Below are 19190 nucleotides of genomic sequence, written 5' to 3' on the forward strand. Positions count from 1 at the left end.
AAACCAACATTTCCTTGTTTTTTTTTTTTTTTTTTTTTTTTTTCGCTCTCTTCTTGGGGTTATCTCATATATCATATACAGTACAATACATTATAACGAACTTCTATTTTACCTAGCATTTACATCTTCAATTTTCCCTTTCTATAGCATTTAATTGACATTCAGTTTCGCTCTTTCCCTCTCTTATTCTCTTGACGTAGTATTTAAGCATTATCATTGACTTGACTATATGGGGAGGACCATGGCTAGACAGGTGGGGAGGGATAAAGGGATGAGGATAAGAGGTGTCTTCTACTTATTGCATGTTTTCACTTTTCATATTAGTTTCTTTGGTTAATTAGCATAGTTGCAGATGGAGATCGAGATCGAGATGTCAAATATATTTGAAATGACTGAATTAATCAAGACGCGAAAGTTAGTAATAGTACATTTCCATATCATTACCATTTATATCATCTCATCTCACAGGACTGCAATAATCTAGAAATGTCAATGACATGTACGATTGATGTCTACATTACTAGATGACTTGAGTGAATGACATTTACTCTCTCATTTTTCACTGGACGTAAATTGCATATCATGTAATTTTAAGATTTATCAATTTGTTTGGATTGGAATGACCAAACCAATACAATTCATACATTTCTTACATGAATCCCTAATTCTCTCCTCTGCAATGATGATCATCTATAAGATTCGAAGAGATTCTACTTGAACAACGTATGTCTATATCCTGATATTCATCTATATACCATTCCTCTTCCCATTGATCCAATCGCTCACTATCGGTTGAACATATACATTCAACAACACACCCGCACCGGCAGCTACGAGGAACCAAATAATTGAATTCAATCTGTCCGCTGCGGTTGATTCCGGTTCGACCCCTTTCTGTTTGGCTGCAGTTGAAGTCTGAGCGGAAGAGGAAGAAGGCAATCTTATGACTGAGAATAGGTCGGTGTTGAGTGAAAAAGCGATATTGGCTTCTTCAACTAGGTCGGCTATGGTGTATTACAAACACAACATCAGAATGGGAACGAAATACAGATGTAGAACCATTCTGACCCGGTATTCTCTCTTGGGTCATCGATGTTTTGATGTTTGGTATTTTACTCACCTTTTAACACCTGATCTTCACCTACACCTTCATCCATCCCTTTCCTGAACCAATCTTTAACCTCACCCAATCTCTTCTTCGCATCGAATTTTGACTCGTTGTCCTCTTCGTTGGATCTATTTTGGAATTCGAAATAATAGAATTTCGTTCCATCCTCTCCTGAGAGGTCATACGATTTCTTGACTCTCGCGCCGATGAATTGACCTCCTGATAGATCACCTAGATACCTCACGTATGAATGGGCCAATAATTTCGAGGAGGAAGATGATGAGGTAGAGAGTGATTTGAGATGGTTGATGTAATTTGATAATGGTTCTGGAGGGGAGACGAATATTTCTTCAAGGAATGGAGGAACTGCGAATGGGGGTAAGGAAGTGGCGTTGGATGATAGAGAGGAATTGAATGCTGAGCTTGCAGATGAAGAGGAAGAAGGGAGCTGAGTGAGTAGGTAGGATATGTCCTCTGCTAAGGCGGGTGCACGAGCTAAGAGGGTGGGGTCGTATGTAGGTGCCAGGACGGGGTTGGAAGAGTTTTCGGCTAGACCGAGCTCGAGGGTACTGTAAGTGAGAGTAGGATCAGTACGGAGAGCTTGGCCTTGCAGATAATTATGTGGAGGATAGCACATGTTACATGGTATCACATGACTCGGTGAGATGGCAATCGAATAGCAGACTGAGATAGGTGTGACAATCACTCACTCATAGATTCTCCACAACACGGCCAACCACCTTATATATTCCTCCAACCCCAATCCACCTTGGACGAGCGCAGCGGCCCCAGCAGAGTGCTCGGCCTTAACATGCGCTCGTTGTGTACCCAGCTTCAATAATGTCGATACTGGCTGGTTCAAGTCTAGTTCATGTTCGCCAGGTGATTTACCACCTCGAGCGGAATGTTGCGGTTGGGGCTTTTCGGTAGGTGTGTTGGGTGAGAAGGAGGGGGTGTCGATTGGTGAAGATGAAGAAGGGGTTGAGGATAGATTGAGATGAAGCTGAGACGATGAGGAGTGTGGGGGAGGTTGAATAATTGAGAGGTTAGCGAATGGACAGATTGCTTTCATCTTGATTCTGATTGTAAAGGCCTCGTAGTGAAGGATTGATAAGATTGCTCATATAAAATAGAGTAGATAAAGAGGTAAATGGTCTTCGTGAAGGGGAAGTAGGTATGATAGTGGTATGGACACCAAACAAGACGTGATGGGATAGATATACTCCTACCGGCCGAAAATACAGTAGACTGTACATCGTAGCATTGATATAGATCAGGTTTAAAGACACTTACTTGCTTATCAGATACAGCGGTCTGCATTTTTGTTCGTTATCGTTCCTTTATTGGACTTGTTTCCTTTATTCACAGGGATGAGATTATTTGCCGATGGCGATGCGGAGCGCAGATCGAGGATAGACAAAGACAGCCTAGATAGGTGATTCAATTGAAGGTACGATGATTACTTTACTGGCGATGGATGGCAGGATCCTGGTAAGGAGGATGGATGGTGTGCTTGCTGGGAATTTAAATTACCAGTAGTATGAGGGAGTGCTCGTACTTAATTCTCTTGATTCCGGCCTGCTCCGCTGTTCCTCTCCTCGCTCTCTTGGCTTCGGCCGATTGATCCCTCATAAACCACTTATCAGATAAAGCAATACTTCTGCCAACGTATGTGCATGTGTTCCACGTTATGAATGTCACTGATAGCGGTATATCTCCACTTTGAACCATAGTGTCCAGTGCGATTGAACCAATCTCTACCTGTCTGCTCATCGGAATGTTCAGAAGCGGATCACATCTTTGGCCATATCTGAGGAATTGAAACTGTTCTTGAGACATCTCTTTTCCTCCATTTACTCTATATCATCCTATTGTTCTCTCTGTAGACATAGCACCAGTCGACATGGGCATGCAAAACTTGGAAGATGTATTCCAACGAAACAAGTTGTACTGTCTGAATCAATCCAGCTCCAAATTGCCGGACATAACTTACTAGTACACGTCGCGTCTTGGTGTATGCACCGGTAACCTCGTACCCCTGAAACCGTGCTGCAACACAACCGGACACCGCGAATCCAATGCCAATGGTCACCGAATCATGTCCGCTATGGAAAAAAGTTCAATGCTCAATTCCATCTCCACCTTTGTTGGATTGTTCAATCATTCACTCGTCGTCCTTGTCCTTGCTGATCATATCGTAGACCGAGATGGAGGGGCTACTTCAAGATATATAAGAAGAGGGGAGAGATGATCTGGATCAGATTCGTCAAATACCTTTGAACGGCAATCCACCTAGTCCACCTCAGATGAAGTACAGTAAATATACAATGAACAACGGATATGACATGGATGAACAAAAGACATTACGATTAAGAGTGAGTCTACTTCCCTACATTCCTTTGCATCTCCGTTCATGGAATCGAGCTGAATGTCGATATGATACTGAATAGAGCTCGCCGATACCAAAATCCAAAATGACCGAATACCAACTACACGAATTACCTTTACCCGTCCCTTCACCTGCTTCTCCTTCTGGTTCTAGTCTTACGGGGAAGAAACACTCGATAACTGATATCACCATATCCATACCTGGCTCCAAAATACGTACCAATACTAATACAACTACAACAACACAGCATTCGATACCGAGATGGAACACCTTGGAGTTTCGATTGTACGCACTGGTATTTGTAGTGGTCGTACCGATGATGATTTGGATACCGATCAAACTGAGTTTACGTGAGTCACATCTTTAGCCAGGTGAAAACAGAGGACGGACAAAACCCCTGTGTCAATATATATGTATATATACACACATATGGGACGTTGATAGTTTACTGATGATTTGGACTTCACGATTTCAAAAATAGCTTCACATCCTAATTATTGGAATTATGAACATCGACTATCAGAGGGATGGTTTGGGTATAAAGTGGTATGTGATCTTAACTTCATACATTACATATCATGTCATAGCCATGGAGAAGGAACTGCGTATGGGAAACGATAAAAGTTATGAATACTGATATTTCGATATAATGTGAATAGGATAACAGCGATGCTCAATATCGATCCTTCCGATCCAACCTCCTCCCTCTCCTTACACTCTCATCAATCTACCTTATCCTCTCTCACTTATTTCCTAGACTTACCGGTCCTTCTCCACAGCAAAGAGTCAAGTTCATACTTGGATTTTCCATCTCCATGATAATCCTCTTACATGGATTCTCATCAATCAAAATTCTCCTTATCCTCTCATTGAATTACTATATCTCCAAATTACCTTTACACGGCGGATTGAAGAAAGTATGGCCAGCTGTGTTGATCGTATTGAATATGGGGGTTTTATTTGTTAATGAGAGGAATGACGGGTATAAGTTTGGAGATCTGCACGCTGCGCTAGGGACACTTGTGAGTGAATCATATCCAAGCTTGAATGAGGAAGCAGGGAGGAGCATTTTTTCGAAGAAGAAATATTTGCAACATTCATCCCTGGAAAATATGAATGTTATTACAGTGGGATGTCCTGCAAGAAAAGATGATCGCGACATGAATGGATATACTGATCATGCGTGATAACTTGCTCATAGGACAACTGGAGTGGCCTCCTACCACGTTGGCATATAAGTTTTAATATCACGATGATGAGGATGGTTTCGTTCGGTATGGATTATCTATGGAGAGAACAGAATACGAATCAAGAGGTATGTGTCGTATCGAGAACGACGGTGTGGTGAATACTTCTGCTAATTGATCTGTTGATCAATGCAGGTTCCAACTGAATATCGAAAACGAGTGAACACTTCACTACCTTCTGAGGATTATAATTACATAAATTACCTTGCATACTGTTTATATCCACCTTTATACATCGCTGGACCAATTATCACTTTCAACGATTTTATCTGGCAGGTGAGTAGAAAACTCCTCCCTCTCTAACATCTCGAGAATCATGTGATATACAAGAATTATTTACGATGACACTGACCAAATACTTCACCTAGATACGCAATCCCACATCAATACCCACCAAATCGAAAATATCATACGGAATCAGATTCTTATTCTCGATACTTACGATGGAATCCGTATTACATACGATGTACGTCGTAGCTATAAAAGATACGAAAGCTTGGCAAGGCGATTCACCGGCTGAGATGAGTATGATCGGGTTTTGGAATTTGGTGGTGGTTTGGTTAAAGGTGAGAGTGATGATTACTCAAATCATCTAAACCAAACTAACTGATGATTCACTTCACCTCGACCATCCCCATTCAACCTCAACCCACAGCTCCTCATTCCATGGCGATTCTTTAGACTTTGGGCTTTGTTAGATGGAATGGACCCACCTGAAAATATGATCAGATGTGTGGCGAACAATTATTCGACTTTAGGATTTTGGAGGAGTTGGCATAGGAGTTATAATCTTTGGGTTGTTAGGTGAGTGAGCCTACTGCTTACTTGGTTCATTTCACACCACCTCACGAGATTACGTATTTGTGGGAACAGCCAATTAGTCTCTCTTTGGATTTGAAAGAATGACGAGACAACTCATTGATCGGTTGATAGGACGTATAGCTGATCTCTGTTTCTGGGTCGACAGATACATCTATATCCCCGTTGGTGGTTCAAAGAATACCATCCTAGCTACGGCATTAGTATTCACCTTTGTCGCATTATGGCATGACTTGTCTTTCAAGCTGTTAGCTTGGGGATGGTTGGTCAGTTTGTTTATCCTACCTGAATTATCAGCAAGGAAGGTGTTCAAAGAGAGTAAAGTGAGTTATTGTTAGTTGGCAATATGGTGCGGATCTTTCAGCTGATTTGCGGAACGTTGTATATGCAGTATGGACAACAATGGTATTACAGACATTTATCTGCGATCGGAGGAGTGTTCAATATACTGTTAATGATGTCTGCGAACTTGGTTGGATTTGTCTTGGGATTAGAGGGGATGAAAGTTTTGCTAGTCGAGTTGACATCTACCATATCGGGTGAGTTGAGTTTATCTCAAATCTTATCAGAAGCGTAGCAGGGGACTGATATTGGTTTCATGTTTCATGTTTCACGACAGGTTGGGTATTTATGGTTTTTGCTAGTTGCTGTTTGTTCGTAGCTGTACAGGTCATGTTTGAGTACCGGGAGGAGGAGAGACGGAGAGGTATCGATAGACGGTGTTGATATGTATTTCGATTTATGATTCATAATTCACGTTTGAAGGAAGCAGGGCGTCGCGCTATGTTGAGTAAGATTATCCGTACAATAAGATAGAGTTTAGTTTGAATTTGGCTTGGCATGTTAGCATGTTATATGGAAGTAAATTGGTAAATTGGGATTCCCTGAATGTTATGTGATGATCGTGATCGTCTTTTGCCCTCGTAATCATCTCTTACTCGTACTGCACAGTACTTTTTTTGTTGTTTTGCTTGTGGTACCCTAAGATATACATAAATCAATCAATCGAGATACACACCATATTCAACAGAGACGATATTCTCGGTACAGTACTCCCTCTTCCCATTCATCGCCATCACTCTATCCGCCTCCTCCGACATTATATGCGGGGAGATACCTATCGTAGACATTTCATTATCAGCTAGATGAACGAATAATCAATCAATCAATCAATCAATAGTCTCACAATTACCATCACCTTCTCCATCAATTGAGATCCAATCAATTCATTGATCATTCTGGCAACACACGTGAACATGAACGAATGAATGGGATCGAATCGGATTGATTAGAGTCATATCGTTCCATCTTTACTTTCACCTTGATCACGAAGCGATATATATCATATATATCCCATCATTAGACATCGACATCGACGAGTCTATTAGATAAGAATTACATCGAGAGAAGAAGGCTGGTACCATCTCTTTTATCTTTTAGTACTTTTCACTTATAGATCGGACTGCATCTCCAACTTGTGAGTGTTCTGTTGATGTGCAAGAGAGATGTCGATTGTTTACGCGGTCGGGCGCTGATATATACATATACACTGATATAGATCACACGGATACACATCTTTACATTCTTTTATATCTTGTATCATTTGATCTGCTATACGATATCGTGAGTACGATCCACGTCTTCTTGGCTTACCCCTTGATGATCCAGTGGCTGATGAGATCTCATGTCATTGACACCCCTTTATCCCTTCCTTTCATCACGGACACACTCACACACACGTCCCTTTCCCCACCCTCTTAAACCTGGGAATATCACTCCGAACGGATCTCTCATACCTCAACGCGTATACGTATATAAGAACAGTACCATCATCTCTTCTCAGCTTTACTCCCACATCACCATACACCAATACCACTCATCATGTTGGAAGCGGTCCTGAACACTACTCTGGCTGCGGAGTTCATCCGTCTACCTCTTCAGGGAAGATCCGTCTCTGTGAGTCTGCGATCTGAATCAAAATGATGATATCAATGCTCATATCTGATCTATATGTAGGAGAGTGTGATAACTGGGATGGATCCTACGAAGGTAGATCCTTCGAATGTGAGTGGCAACCTTCTTATCAATGCATTGGAAACTGATGGCTTGTTTTACATACAGCCTATCACACTCTTCATCATCCAGCTATTCATCATCATCGCTTTCACTCAAGGTTTAGGATGGGCATTCCAATTCATCAACCAACCTCGAGTGATCGCAGAAGTCATCGGTGGTATCATCCTAGGCCCAACAGTTATGGGACGTATCCCCCACTTCACCGAACATATCTTCCCGACAGCTTCCATCCCATACCTCAACCTAGTCGCGAATGTCGGATTGGTCCTCTTCTTGTTCGTCATAGGTGTCGAAGTTGATATCAACGTCATGAAGAAGAACGGTGTAGCCTGTGCGGCAATTTCAATAGCGGGTATGATCATCCCCTTTGGATTGGGTGCAGCAGTAGCCGTACCTACATATCACAACTTTGTCGACACGGATAATGTCTCTTTCGGTCATTTCATGCTTTTCATCGGTGTAGCCATGGCAATCACCGCTTTCCCCGTTCTATGTCGTATCTTGACTTCAACGAAATTGTTAGATACCAAAGTCGGTGTCATCGTCTTAGCTGCCGGTGTAGGTAATGATGTAGTTGGATGGGTACTCTTGGCTTTGACTCTCGCTTTGGTCGGATCGGGAACCGGTGCTACTGCCGTATATGTCTTGCTGGCTGCTGTAGGATGGGCGATCTTACTCTTATGGCCTATCAAGAAAGGATTTGTGTGGTTGGTCAAAAGAAGTGGATCGCTGGAACATGGTCCTACACCGGGTATTATGACTTTGACCTTGTTGATCATCTTCACCTCGGCGTTTATGACTGGAATCATCGGTGAGTTCACATCGTGCCTCTTACTACGCATTACAAATCAGACATGCTGATGTCGGTGTATTGGGAATAGGTGTACACCCCATTTTCGGTGGTTTCCTCGCTGGTCTCATCATTCCCCATAATGGTGGTTTCGCAATTGCCATGGTAGAGAAAATTGATGACTTAGTCTCATTGCTTTTCCTTCCTATCGTGAGTCAATAAATCCTCCCTACCACCTGTCTCTCCTCAGTTTGGACGTGGGATTTGGATCAATACCCTGATACACTCGCAGTATTTCGTCTTATCTGGTCTCGCCACCAACTTGGGACTTCTCGATACGGGAAAGATCTGGGGATACATCATCTTACTCTGTGTGATCGGATTCCTCGGTAAATTCATTGGATGTGCTGGCGCTGCCTTAGCTATGAGGTATCCATTGAGAGAATCGGCTGCGATCGGTATGTTGATGAGTTGTAAAGGGTAAGTTTGTCTCGCGATACAGACCTGACGACAGACGGGAATCTTTTGACATCTGCTGATTTGCCTTTACTCGTAGTCTGGTCGAACTGATTGTCCTCAATGTCGGTCTCAATGCTGGTATCATCGACCAAAAGCTGTTCTCCATGATGGTTATCGTAGCCATCGTGCTCACTTTCATCACTACTCCTGGTACCATCGCCATCTACCCTGAACATCTGAGAGAACGACTTCACGGTCCTACTTCTACTCATAAAAATGACCATGAACATGCGACTGTTGGTTCTGACGTGTCCTTTGGAGGAGGTTCGGGAGGTCGGGAGAACATCTCCAAATTCTTATTCATTCTACACAAGCTTGAACATCTTTCGGCCTTCATGTTCCTCACCCAACTACTCGAAGCTCCCGCTCCGTCAGCTGCCAGAAAACCATTCGATGTCTCCGAAGCCGTTGGACACGAGTTGAAGAAAGGAGATGTCAATGATGGATCGACCTCATCAACTCCGGAGAATGTTTTAGCAAGACTACCCACCACGACTTCGACTAATGATCATGCTTCCTCACAACAAACTGGAGTGGCGCCTACCATCGACGCCCTGAAATTGATGGAGCTCACTGGACGTACTCATTCGGTCATGCAATCCGCCGAGAAAGATCAACTGCTAGTCACCGACGACGCTCTTCAGCTATTCAAGCAATTCGGTAGATTAAGGGGATTAGAAGTGAAACCTCACATTTCGATCGTAGAGCAAGATTCTTACCACCAGGCGGTATCTGATTACTCACATGATCTAGGAAGTGAATTGGTCATCTTACCTTGGACAGTACCCGTGTCAGGAACTTCGACTGAACTGATTGATCCTTCGATCATCAACAAGGAGAAAGATACTGGAGGAATGAGCAGTAGCAATTCTACATCAGCTATGGTATCTCAATTCGAGACGATATTCGGTAATGGAGGTAACGATAATTCCGGATCACCCATTTACACTCACTTCATCCGTAAAGTGTTTTCAGAGTGTTCTGAAGATATCGCCCTATTCGTCGATAGAGGATTCGGATCTTCGAGTCCCCTTCAACCGGGGTCGGGTCAACACATATTCTTACCTTTCTTTGGTGGACCCGATGATAGGTTATCATTAAGATTTGTTGTTCAACTGTGCAAGAATATTAACGTGACTGCCACAATTGTCAGGATTGAGAAACCCGACAATGCCAATGATGATGAGGATGATGCGGTATCGAATGTTGGAGGAGGTAAATCGGAGAGTATTCAGGTACATCAAGCTGCTTTGGCAAGTAATCAGTTGACCGTTGGACCTACTAACAGTGTGAGTAAATAATCTGTCTTTCATGCTCTAGTCTCAAGTGAGAAATGCTGATTTTTTTATTGGTGTTCAATAGGCATACCCTGAAACTCAAGCACGTCTAGCATCCGATACAGCCGATAACATCGCCTGGACCTATTATTCTTCACCTTCAGCTACCGGTCGATCTACCTCAATCGATAATGCAATAAGTAGAATATCATTCTTCTCCACTCAATCGGCTACACCTCTGTCATTCGCGTTCCGATGTGCCACCTCGACCATCCAATCTTCTACGTCCTCTTCGTCTGGAGCAGCAGGATACTGGAGACCTATGTTAATCGTTACTGGTCGAGGAAGAAGATCATCACCTATACATCATTCGCAGGAATTGAATAAGATCTTGGCTGATAAAGGCTTGAACCCATCCATTGGAGCTGAACTAAGAAAGACATTAGGTGATCCTGCGACGAGTTTGATACTTGGTGGTGGATTGCCGGGGACAGCTAGTTTCTTAGTCATGGAAGCTGGTAAGAAGTAATTTTGGATTCAGATTTGGTTGTTTTTGTTTATTTGTAACATACTATGTGTATATGATTATAGCTTTTGCTTTTTCGTTGTTGTGCTATTCATCGGTTGATGCTTGATATTTGGTCTATGGTCTGTTACATGATTTATCAAAATATCATTACACGCTATGCTATGCTAATTCATGATGCTATCAGAATACCATCCAATCCAATGATAATTCCCGCTGGATGAATGGAGGAGTTTCTATTATTGTATTGTACATATCAATCGTTATACCACATGATTACTGAGGCAAATTGCCATTGAGTCCTGATATCAATTCCCCTGCTATCCTCGCTCCTTCCTCTATCAATCCTTTTATCCTGGAATCATCAATCGATTGACCACCTTCTAATCTTATTCCGCATATTCTCAATGATTTTTCTTTGGACGAGGTGTTAAAGAATAAATGCAGTTTGGATGGACAAGCTGATTCTTCTTGGGCTGTTGCGTCCAGGAAAATATTAGGCGAGTTTGGGACCTGCAATCAGAGACTTAGTCAGTGAATTCGAATTTTATCCAAACAGAGTATATCTTTGGGAAAAATGTAATTAGGACTTACCATATTTAACGTAACCAACACGGGTAATTCTTCTCTCCCATCTATATGAACCAGATCCTCCGACAGATCCAGATCCCAATCTTCACCTCCTTTCGTTACGTTCCTACCCCTTCTCGATTTCGATTTGATAGCAGCTTTTATACCTGATAAATCACCTTTACCTATTACATCTCCCTCGCCTTGGCTTTCGGCAGTTTCGCCATTCTCACCTACCCAAGATATTATCTTAATCTTGGGTAATTTTAGATCTGCAAACGCACTTCTCGCACCTAATACCAAAGCGGAGAGTACGTTTCCGTCGGATGATATCAATGTAAGATGAATTTGTGGTTGGAAGTATTTTTGATTTGGTATGATGACTAAGGGAGGGATGGAGGGTATGAAGTGGGATTGGACAATTGAAGAGAGGTAGGCGGACGAGGAGGAGAGGTTGGATGGTTGGGAAGAAGGGAATGCTTGGGGTGTTCTATCAACACAATACAATCAGCTTACTGCACCTGATATCTGCGTTATAAGCTTACATGTCAACTTCTACTTTTCCTGTCCATCCTTTTGATGATTCTGACGAATCGACAACTTCCAACTTTATACCTGCCACAACCTCTGTCCCACCGATCTTTATCCTTGACGAACCGTTTGCATGAGGAAATACCCCATAGGATACTTCGATAGGACGTGTATCGAGCAGTGAACGAGAGTCAGATCGAGTAGGTTGAGTGGGGTCGGATAGAGAGGTTTGGATGTATGAAACCTCGGATGGTGAGAGGGTAGGGAGGGGTAGTGACATCTTGAACAGGTGATGAAGATGTCGATGTCGATAATGGCGCTATAATATACCTGAGTTGTCTCTTTCACCTTGCACGTTTCCTAATGAGTTTGTGTCTCTGTGATGATGGTATCTACGATATGTTGTCCATATACGCTCAATGTGATCGATATGACCAGAGTAAGATGTTAACATGATACAACTTTTGAATCTGCACATCTGCATGATCGAGTGAGATGCAAAGGTACACCCGTGGGAAAGTTGACGCGATATGAACATAAGAACATGATAACATGACACCCAAATCTACGCGTTTTACCTTTTCCTTCTTCCTCTCTACCTCTCTTCATCTTTTCTACCCTACCTCTCTTCCTTCATCCCCTCAGCACACATACGCTGACGATCTCACTGGAGAGCAAGCAAGGGCCCTCTAACTGCCCATCATGGCTCCCAAGCGACCCAACACATACGCCTCGCAAGGTCCATCCCAACGAAGACGTCCGCAAGCTGCTCTGTCTGATTCCGATTCTGATGAGGATGGTGATTACCAGGCGAACGGTAATGGCCGTGCGAATGGGAATGCCAATAGGGATGATGAGGGAGACCAAGGACAAGGATCGACACAAGCTGGGGCAGGAGGATTGAAAGATTCAGTGAGTAGTTTTCATTGGGTTTTAAGATGGTGTATCTGGGAAGGAAGATACAGGTAATAGTGATGCACATGCACGGTGGGAATACCAGACCACAAAGTCACTTCCTAGGAATGTGCAAGCAAGACAAGATGAAAAATACATCTGAGAGAATGAACATTGAACCAGACATCATGATATTTTGCTAATGTCATTTGCGAATATCTTATAGGAGATCCGAATAAGGTCCAGTCAATTAGCAAGATATGCCTTGTTCCAGGAATATAAGAGGAATCTGATTAGACGTGCTGATATAGTCAAGAATGGTCAGTCAATTTCCTATATCGATACTGCCATGAGCAGTGCCTAACAAGAAAGAAGATGATATTGTCAAGACATGGGAAACGTGCTGACGCCAATTTGTAGTTCTACCTAACAATCCTCGAGCGTACAATCTGGTATTTGACGGAGCTCAGAAAATCTTACGAGAATCTGTGGGATGTGAATTAGTAGAAGTGAGAGGGAGGGGTAAAGGAGCAATCGCAGATGGTGACATACCAGCTGGATCAGGAGCAGGTGGGAGAAAGGGTAAAGGTCGAGCTAGACAGAATGGGAATGGGAATGGGAATGGGAATGGGAATAACGAAAATGATGAAGAAGACGATGATGAGAATGCGCCTGCCCCAACTCAGACTCAAAAAGGAAAGAGTAAGTTGATCATATATGGAGATAGTTGAATGGAATTTATGACTTTATGTTGACTTGACTTTTAGGTACAAGCACCAAAGCGTACATACTTCGATCGATCATCCCTCCGGATCTCCTAGCTGCCATGTCCAATCCATCACCATTACCTCTCGGAGTGGAGGATGAAGATGAAGCAGGTAAAGATTCAGGTGCATTGTTACAGTGGGAGAAAGGAGATGGGACTAGTTCAGGTCATATTGCCTTATTGGGGATGAGGACGGTTATTTTGGCTATAGTCATGACGATGGGTAGAGTGGTGTCTGATGGTGAGCTATACAGCTTTGATGAGTCCACTCTTCGATTCCTTAAAGATGAAAGCTGAAGAAGACCTACAGATCTACTACATGCATATTTGCGACGACTGAATTTACGAAGAGAAACGATTCTGCCTTATTCATCAACCGATTCGAAAGAACCCCCTCTGACGTTAGATAAGTATTTGGACTTGCTGGCCAAGCAGAATTATCTGGAAAAAGTAAAGATACCTGGACATGGACATGGTGGTGAGGGAGGTGAACAATATGAATGGAGGTGGGGTCAGAGAGAAGTCGAGTTTAGTGAGAAAGATGCAGCGAGATTTATAGAGCAGCTGTAAGTGGAAGGAACTGCCAAAGAAAGAGCACGGCCGAAATTTTGCTGATAATGTATGAATGGCACTTTAGTATACTTGGAGCAGATGATGAATCGAGTAGTGAAGAAGAGGAAGAGGAGGACAATGGTAGACGTGATAGAAGAGGACGACCACAAGACCAAACAGTAGACAAAGCAGCAAGGAGAAACAAACTGAAAGAGGATATTGTCAAAGCTGCTGGTGGAGAGTTGACGGGGAAGGATTGGTAGTGGGATAGGATATATTTATGATTAACGAATTAGCAATGAGATGTCATGTCGTGTCGAGTTATGTACTGATGTATACCCATGTCCCTTCCCATTTGTATTTCACCTTGCATGTGCATCATCCATTCAGAAACCACCAATGGCTCAAAATTGACATTGACGGTGACATTGACGGTGACGGTGTCAGTGCCACATTCCATCATCTGGATCTGGAGATGGTCGGCTATTTAACCCGATAACTCACTCTCAACAGCAAAAACAAAAACAAATCCAACAACCTACCAGTACATCGTCGACCATCTCATCTCATCTCATCCTCATTAATCACAGTGTACATAGATAGATCAACATCCGATTAAGATACGTGACTAGTAATCAACGATGAATCCATCATATTTCCTTCCCAACCAATTCTCATCCTCATCCAACGGTAATCCCAACGGAGCAGGTCCGTCAAACTATGCCGCCTCCTCATCTTCAGCCTCAGCATCAGCTTCAGCGAGTGGACCCAACTCACCTGATCTACCATCCCATCATCAGCAACAACAACAGCCAAAGAGGACCTATCAGACTCAAGCGGAACAACGTCAACTCCTCCATCCACCTAATATCCAAGGGCCCCTCATCCAGCCTAATCAAGATTTGAATAGTTTCCTGGAGACGTTCTGGGAAAGACAGATGAATACTGTTGAAGGCGAAATACCAGATTGGAAATCTTATAATCTACCGTTGGCGAGGATTAAGAAAGTGATGAAGAGTGATGAGGATGTTAGGGTGAGTGAGACTGGGATCTAGCTATGACAAAGATTGAGGTCGAGATTAAGGGTCGACTGGGTGTGTGTGGCAGTGTGAGAGGGGGTAACACGAGATAGTACTGGTACAAGTGGGAGATTCGGTGTGGTACATTGGTGGCATGTCGCCTGAACGGTCTGAGACGGCGGGAGGGAAGGAGCAGTGAACAACATATTATGAGGGGCGACAAAGCTGATGTTGTGATTTTCTTTTCACCGGATGATAGATGATCTCGGCAGAAGGTGAGTCCTACTCACAGATATATTCGACGAGTCAACCGTTAGAGAGAAGCTTATAATGTATACGATCTGTAGCCCCAATAATGTTTTCGAAAGCATGTGAAAGTGAGTTTTAAGTTTGCGATCAATATACTATTTGCTGTTTCCTGCCCTGTCATACGTTCAAGACGATAGCCAACAACACCCTGCTAACCCATCTCGACTCCAGTATTCATATCCGAACTCACCTGTCGAGCCTGGCTAGTCGCCGAATCCCACAAACGACGCACCCTGCAGAAATCAGATGTCGCATCGGCAATAGCTTTTTCAGACATGTTTGATTTCCTGATTGATATCGTACCGAGGGATGATGGTGAACAAGATGCTGCGGCAGGAACTACCACCAATAATAATGTAGGAGGTAGTGGGAATGGAAGTGTGGTGGATGATGACCATGATCACGATCATGAGAATAACGTTGATGGATCAAATCAAGATGGACATGGACAGATACACGGTGTCAACCCACATGATATCAATGGACATGGTCATGGTCATAATCTGCCGGAGGATGAGGGTGAAGATTTGTATAACAAGTATGTACAGGAAGATTAGTCCATCTGATTAGTATCTATTTTGTAGGGAGACATGTTGGATCAAATGGAAAGAATTGGAAACTCAAACTTGTATGACTCATCATCGATATTTATTTGACAATCTCGTTTCCTCCCGAAATGTATATTCTACATCGTACGCTATCACTCTCGAACTTTTACAATCATTACGTTCTCCAGATCATACGAGGGTATAACATCATATTCATCACACGTCATTCATCAAACAAGGTAACATAATTTAAGCATCCATCCACATCCACTAAATCCACCCTAAGCACCATGTACAGACATCCTGTTGATACCTTGTGTAACACCATCAATACCTTGCCCTTGAGCAGGAGCATACGGTGATTGCCCATATACATTCTGGGTATGAGCATCATCGTGTGCTTGAGGTGCATAACCTTGAGGTTGACCTCCTTGACCCGGAGCTAAACCTTGAGGATGGGACAATTGGTTCTGAGCCTGTTGTCTGTAGTAATCATCCCATGCTTTCTTATGTTCAGCTTGAGGGTCTGAACCCGCGCCCAATCCCGCAACACCCGGTTCAGTATTCTGCCTGATGGGTTCAGTGGGTGGTAAAGGTAATCCAGGTGTGGTCGTCGCTCCGGAAGGTATCCTGTTGACTGAACCGGAAGATACAGCTCGCTGTTGGTAGTATTGACCTAATTGAGGTTGTTGTTCGACAGGTGCTACAGCAGGTTGGGCTTGCGGGAAGGCTTGGGGAGGGGCAGAACCATAATGTCCGTCAGGTGATTGTTGGGGATAACCTTGAGGTTGAGGTTGGGGTTGAGGTTCAGAAACGTACTGGGATTGTGGATGAGGTTGAGGTGAGTACTGAGGTTGTCCCTGACCTTGAGGTGCGTAAGGTTGTTGTTGAGGGAAAGACTGAGCCGGTGCTTGCTGTTGAGGTGGAGCCTGCTGTTGAGGGTATTGCTGGTATCCTCCTTGAGCGTATGGATCCGCTTGTGTTGGCTGTTGGGGCGCATAGCCATAAGCTGCGCGGTGCAATGATTCAGCTGTTTTTCGGTCAGCCCACCAGTGAGCTATACTTACCTGCTGGTGGAGGAGCTGGGTTTCTTAATTCCTCGTATTGTCTGATAGCTCTGAGGAAGTTCGCGTTCATGTGTTCAAGTTCAGCTAGAAATGAAATGGGTCAGGTAAGGGTTCAGCTGTTCTTCATGCCAAAATCGCTTACCTTTTTGATCAGAATATTTCTTGATCAAAGAATTGATCTGCTCCTGAAGACCGACAGAAGCTTGATACATTTCCTACAGTAGACGATATCCATGAGCTTTCTTGTTTTTTATTTTTGTATAGAGCAATAGTGCTAAGTTTTACTTACCTCGATCTCGGGCCTATCATCAATTCTATCTCCTCTAGATGGATCTATACCTTTGAGAGTCTGGAGCAATTGGTCAACAAGACCTGTAACGCGCAGCAATGGATCAGCAAATTTCACATATCTGCTATGGAAAATGGCTCACCAAGCGAGGCGAACACTCGAGCTTCTTCCTGTGCCTCCTCTTGCAATTCTCTGGGGGATGGTTCGGGGACAGCTTCGACATAGGTGACAGGGAAGATCTGACCGCGCAGGTGAGGTCCATCAGTGGTTGTGTCTTTGATAATGAAGTAGTGCAATATATGGCACTCACTCCGATCTTCCCATTACAAGCCCCTCTCCACCACTCCTTAAAGCCTCTATCAAGCACCTTGATATAATCGCCTCTTTCAAAATTCAATTCGCCGACCTCAGCGGAGGTGAATGTGTAGAGAGCTCTCACACGAGTAGCGGTGTTGATATCTAGCGGTTGTTCTGGCTCGGGTTCTGGAGCAGGTGGGTTATATACCGGTTGAGGTGCTTGTTGTTGTTGTTGCTGTGGGTATGGCCTCGAGGAAGAGGAAGATGATGCTCCAACATTATGGTTGGGAGCTGAAGATGAAGATCCACCTGCAGAAGGATTGGAAGGTTGATAATTGTATGACGTTCTACCACCTTTATCTTGCTTGGACAATTCTAAGACTCTTTGTAATTCTTCGTCTTCTTGTCTTTGACGTGCTTCGGCCTGAAGTGACATCAAGCATGTCAGCGCGCTACGATTTATATGTGTATGCACCTATACTTACAGCATCTTCATGTTGTGGTTCGGCCTCATCAAAGTTGAAATCTATTCACATATCACCTTTAATCAGCTTACAGGTCGCATTACGAGTTCATCGCAACAAAGAATGCTGAATAGGAGACGACTTCGACTCACTCTTAGCTCTCAGTTGATCGTACAATTCACCCATGATTCCTAAATTGGGATCACCAGTATCTTCGAATTGTTTTGCCCACGATTTGATATACGATAATGCCTTTTTCTTCACTGGTGCAGCTGTAGTCTACCATGCACGACCGGAATCAGATAGTTCAGCTGAGAGATCACTCGCACAGACTTGTTGATGAGAGACCGTCAGAATTAGAAGCGTACAATACTCACTCGATCATTCACTAATCTATCTAAAGCTCCTGTCCATCCTCTAGAAGATAATTCGCCATAGAGCTCTTTCCCGCAATTCTGAGCTAGAGTATTTGCTAGCTACATCACCATTGAAAGTATAATCAGCTTCAAACAAATAGTACATTTCGTCAGGACGGGTCGGAAACGAGCTTACCTCTAATGCGTAAAGCTGTACATTCGGATTCCTATGGCTCAACCTCTTTGTCAAAGCAGCGACAGCCTGTCTTGCTCTATTCACCACGATATCAGATTGATCAGCTTATTGGTCCCATGATCTGGTAGGAAGATTCAGCTGATGACTGACATACCCGTTCTCCCCTTCTCCCGATACCTTATCACACACTTCGATGTTCAAGGCCCAATCTTCAGAAGCCAGGTTCTCATCGGTCGCTTTCACTGCGATCAGTATATGTCAGTATATACGATCGCGTCTTGACTAGCTGCTGGACAATAGATGACTCACCGACTAGTTCGTCGTATGGATTTGTCGCTGTTGAGAACATGATGGATATGGGTCGATGAGTTGATGTATGATACAAATGAGATAATGACCAAGGAGAAGATGGGATAACAAACAACAACACTAACATTGCACCGGCCCACTGTCACTTGTCTCTGACGACATCCCGGGTAACACTGAGTGGCACACCGATAACGTGGCGATGCACTCACTCACTGTTATGCTGCTACTTGTATAAGTGGCGGATTAGTCCGTGGGGTTGTATGCGCAGTCCA

General features: G+C 43.5%; 7 protein-coding genes across 7 annotated transcripts; 4 read left to right on the top strand and 3 right to left on the bottom strand.

The window, feature by feature from the left end:
- Positions 1–747: 747 nt before the first annotated feature.
- Positions 748–2180, bottom strand: L199_001886 (uncharacterized protein; the record flags this gene model as incomplete). The annotated part of the gene is made up of 3 exons (XM_064887639.1): positions 748–1004; positions 1121–1677; positions 1819–2180. 3 exons carry the CDS (start codon positions 2178–2180, stop codon positions 748–750), a joined length of 1176 nt encoding a protein of 391 aa, XP_064743711.1.
- Positions 2181–3582: 1402 nt separating this feature from the next.
- L199_001887 (uncharacterized protein) lies at positions 3583–6289 on the top strand (the record flags this gene model as incomplete). Its single annotated transcript, XM_064887640.1, has 10 exons — positions 3583–3847; positions 3979–4043; positions 4157–4519; positions 4699–4812; positions 4880–5020; positions 5113–5310; positions 5400–5548; positions 5712–5886; positions 5955–6102; positions 6183–6289. The coding sequence occupies 10 exons, from the start codon at positions 3583–3585 to the stop codon at positions 6287–6289; spliced, it is 1725 nt and encodes a 574-aa protein (XP_064743712.1).
- Positions 6290–7444: 1155 nt separating this feature from the next.
- L199_001888 (uncharacterized protein) lies at positions 7445–10754 on the top strand (the record flags this gene model as incomplete). Its single annotated transcript, XM_064887641.1, has 7 exons — positions 7445–7519; positions 7580–7627; positions 7685–8450; positions 8521–8639; positions 8722–8909; positions 8986–10237; positions 10311–10754. The coding sequence occupies 7 exons, from the start codon at positions 7445–7447 to the stop codon at positions 10752–10754; spliced, it is 2892 nt and encodes a 963-aa protein (XP_064743713.1).
- A 273-nt stretch (positions 10755–11027) lies between these two features.
- L199_001889 (uncharacterized protein) lies at positions 11028–12132 on the bottom strand (the record flags this gene model as incomplete). The annotated part of the gene is made up of 3 exons (XM_064887642.1): positions 11028–11264; positions 11346–11811; positions 11867–12132. The coding sequence occupies 3 exons, from the start codon at positions 12130–12132 to the stop codon at positions 11028–11030; spliced, it is 969 nt and encodes a 322-aa protein (XP_064743714.1).
- A 422-nt stretch (positions 12133–12554) lies between these two features.
- On the top strand, positions 12555–14327 carry L199_001890 (uncharacterized protein; the record flags this gene model as incomplete). The annotated part of the gene is made up of 6 exons (XM_064887643.1): positions 12555–12764; positions 12973–13066; positions 13167–13448; positions 13514–13753; positions 13823–14078; positions 14150–14327. The coding sequence occupies 6 exons, from the start codon at positions 12555–12557 to the stop codon at positions 14325–14327; spliced, it is 1260 nt and encodes a 419-aa protein (XP_064743715.1).
- A 378-nt stretch (positions 14328–14705) lies between these two features.
- On the top strand, positions 14706–15949 carry L199_001891 (uncharacterized protein; the record flags this gene model as incomplete). The annotated part of the gene is made up of 4 exons (XM_064887644.1): positions 14706–15098; positions 15343–15358; positions 15431–15460; positions 15564–15949. 4 exons carry the CDS (start codon positions 14706–14708, stop codon positions 15947–15949), a joined length of 825 nt encoding a protein of 274 aa, XP_064743716.1.
- A 272-nt stretch (positions 15950–16221) lies between these two features.
- L199_001892 (uncharacterized protein) lies at positions 16222–18958 on the bottom strand (the record flags this gene model as incomplete). Its single annotated transcript, XM_064887645.1, has 12 exons — positions 16222–16949; positions 17008–17091; positions 17150–17222; positions 17297–17379; positions 17439–17535; positions 17607–18017; positions 18079–18119; positions 18210–18336; positions 18435–18533; positions 18610–18685; positions 18764–18851; positions 18919–18958. 12 exons carry the CDS (start codon positions 18956–18958, stop codon positions 16222–16224), a joined length of 1947 nt encoding a protein of 648 aa, XP_064743717.1.
- Positions 18959–19190: the final 232 nt, after the last annotated feature.

This window comes from Kwoniella botswanensis, chromosome 1, assembly GCF_036426115.1.
Source record: "Kwoniella botswanensis chromosome 1, complete sequence".
Lineage (NCBI taxonomy): Eukaryota > Fungi > Basidiomycota > Tremellomycetes > Tremellales > Cryptococcaceae > Kwoniella > Kwoniella botswanensis.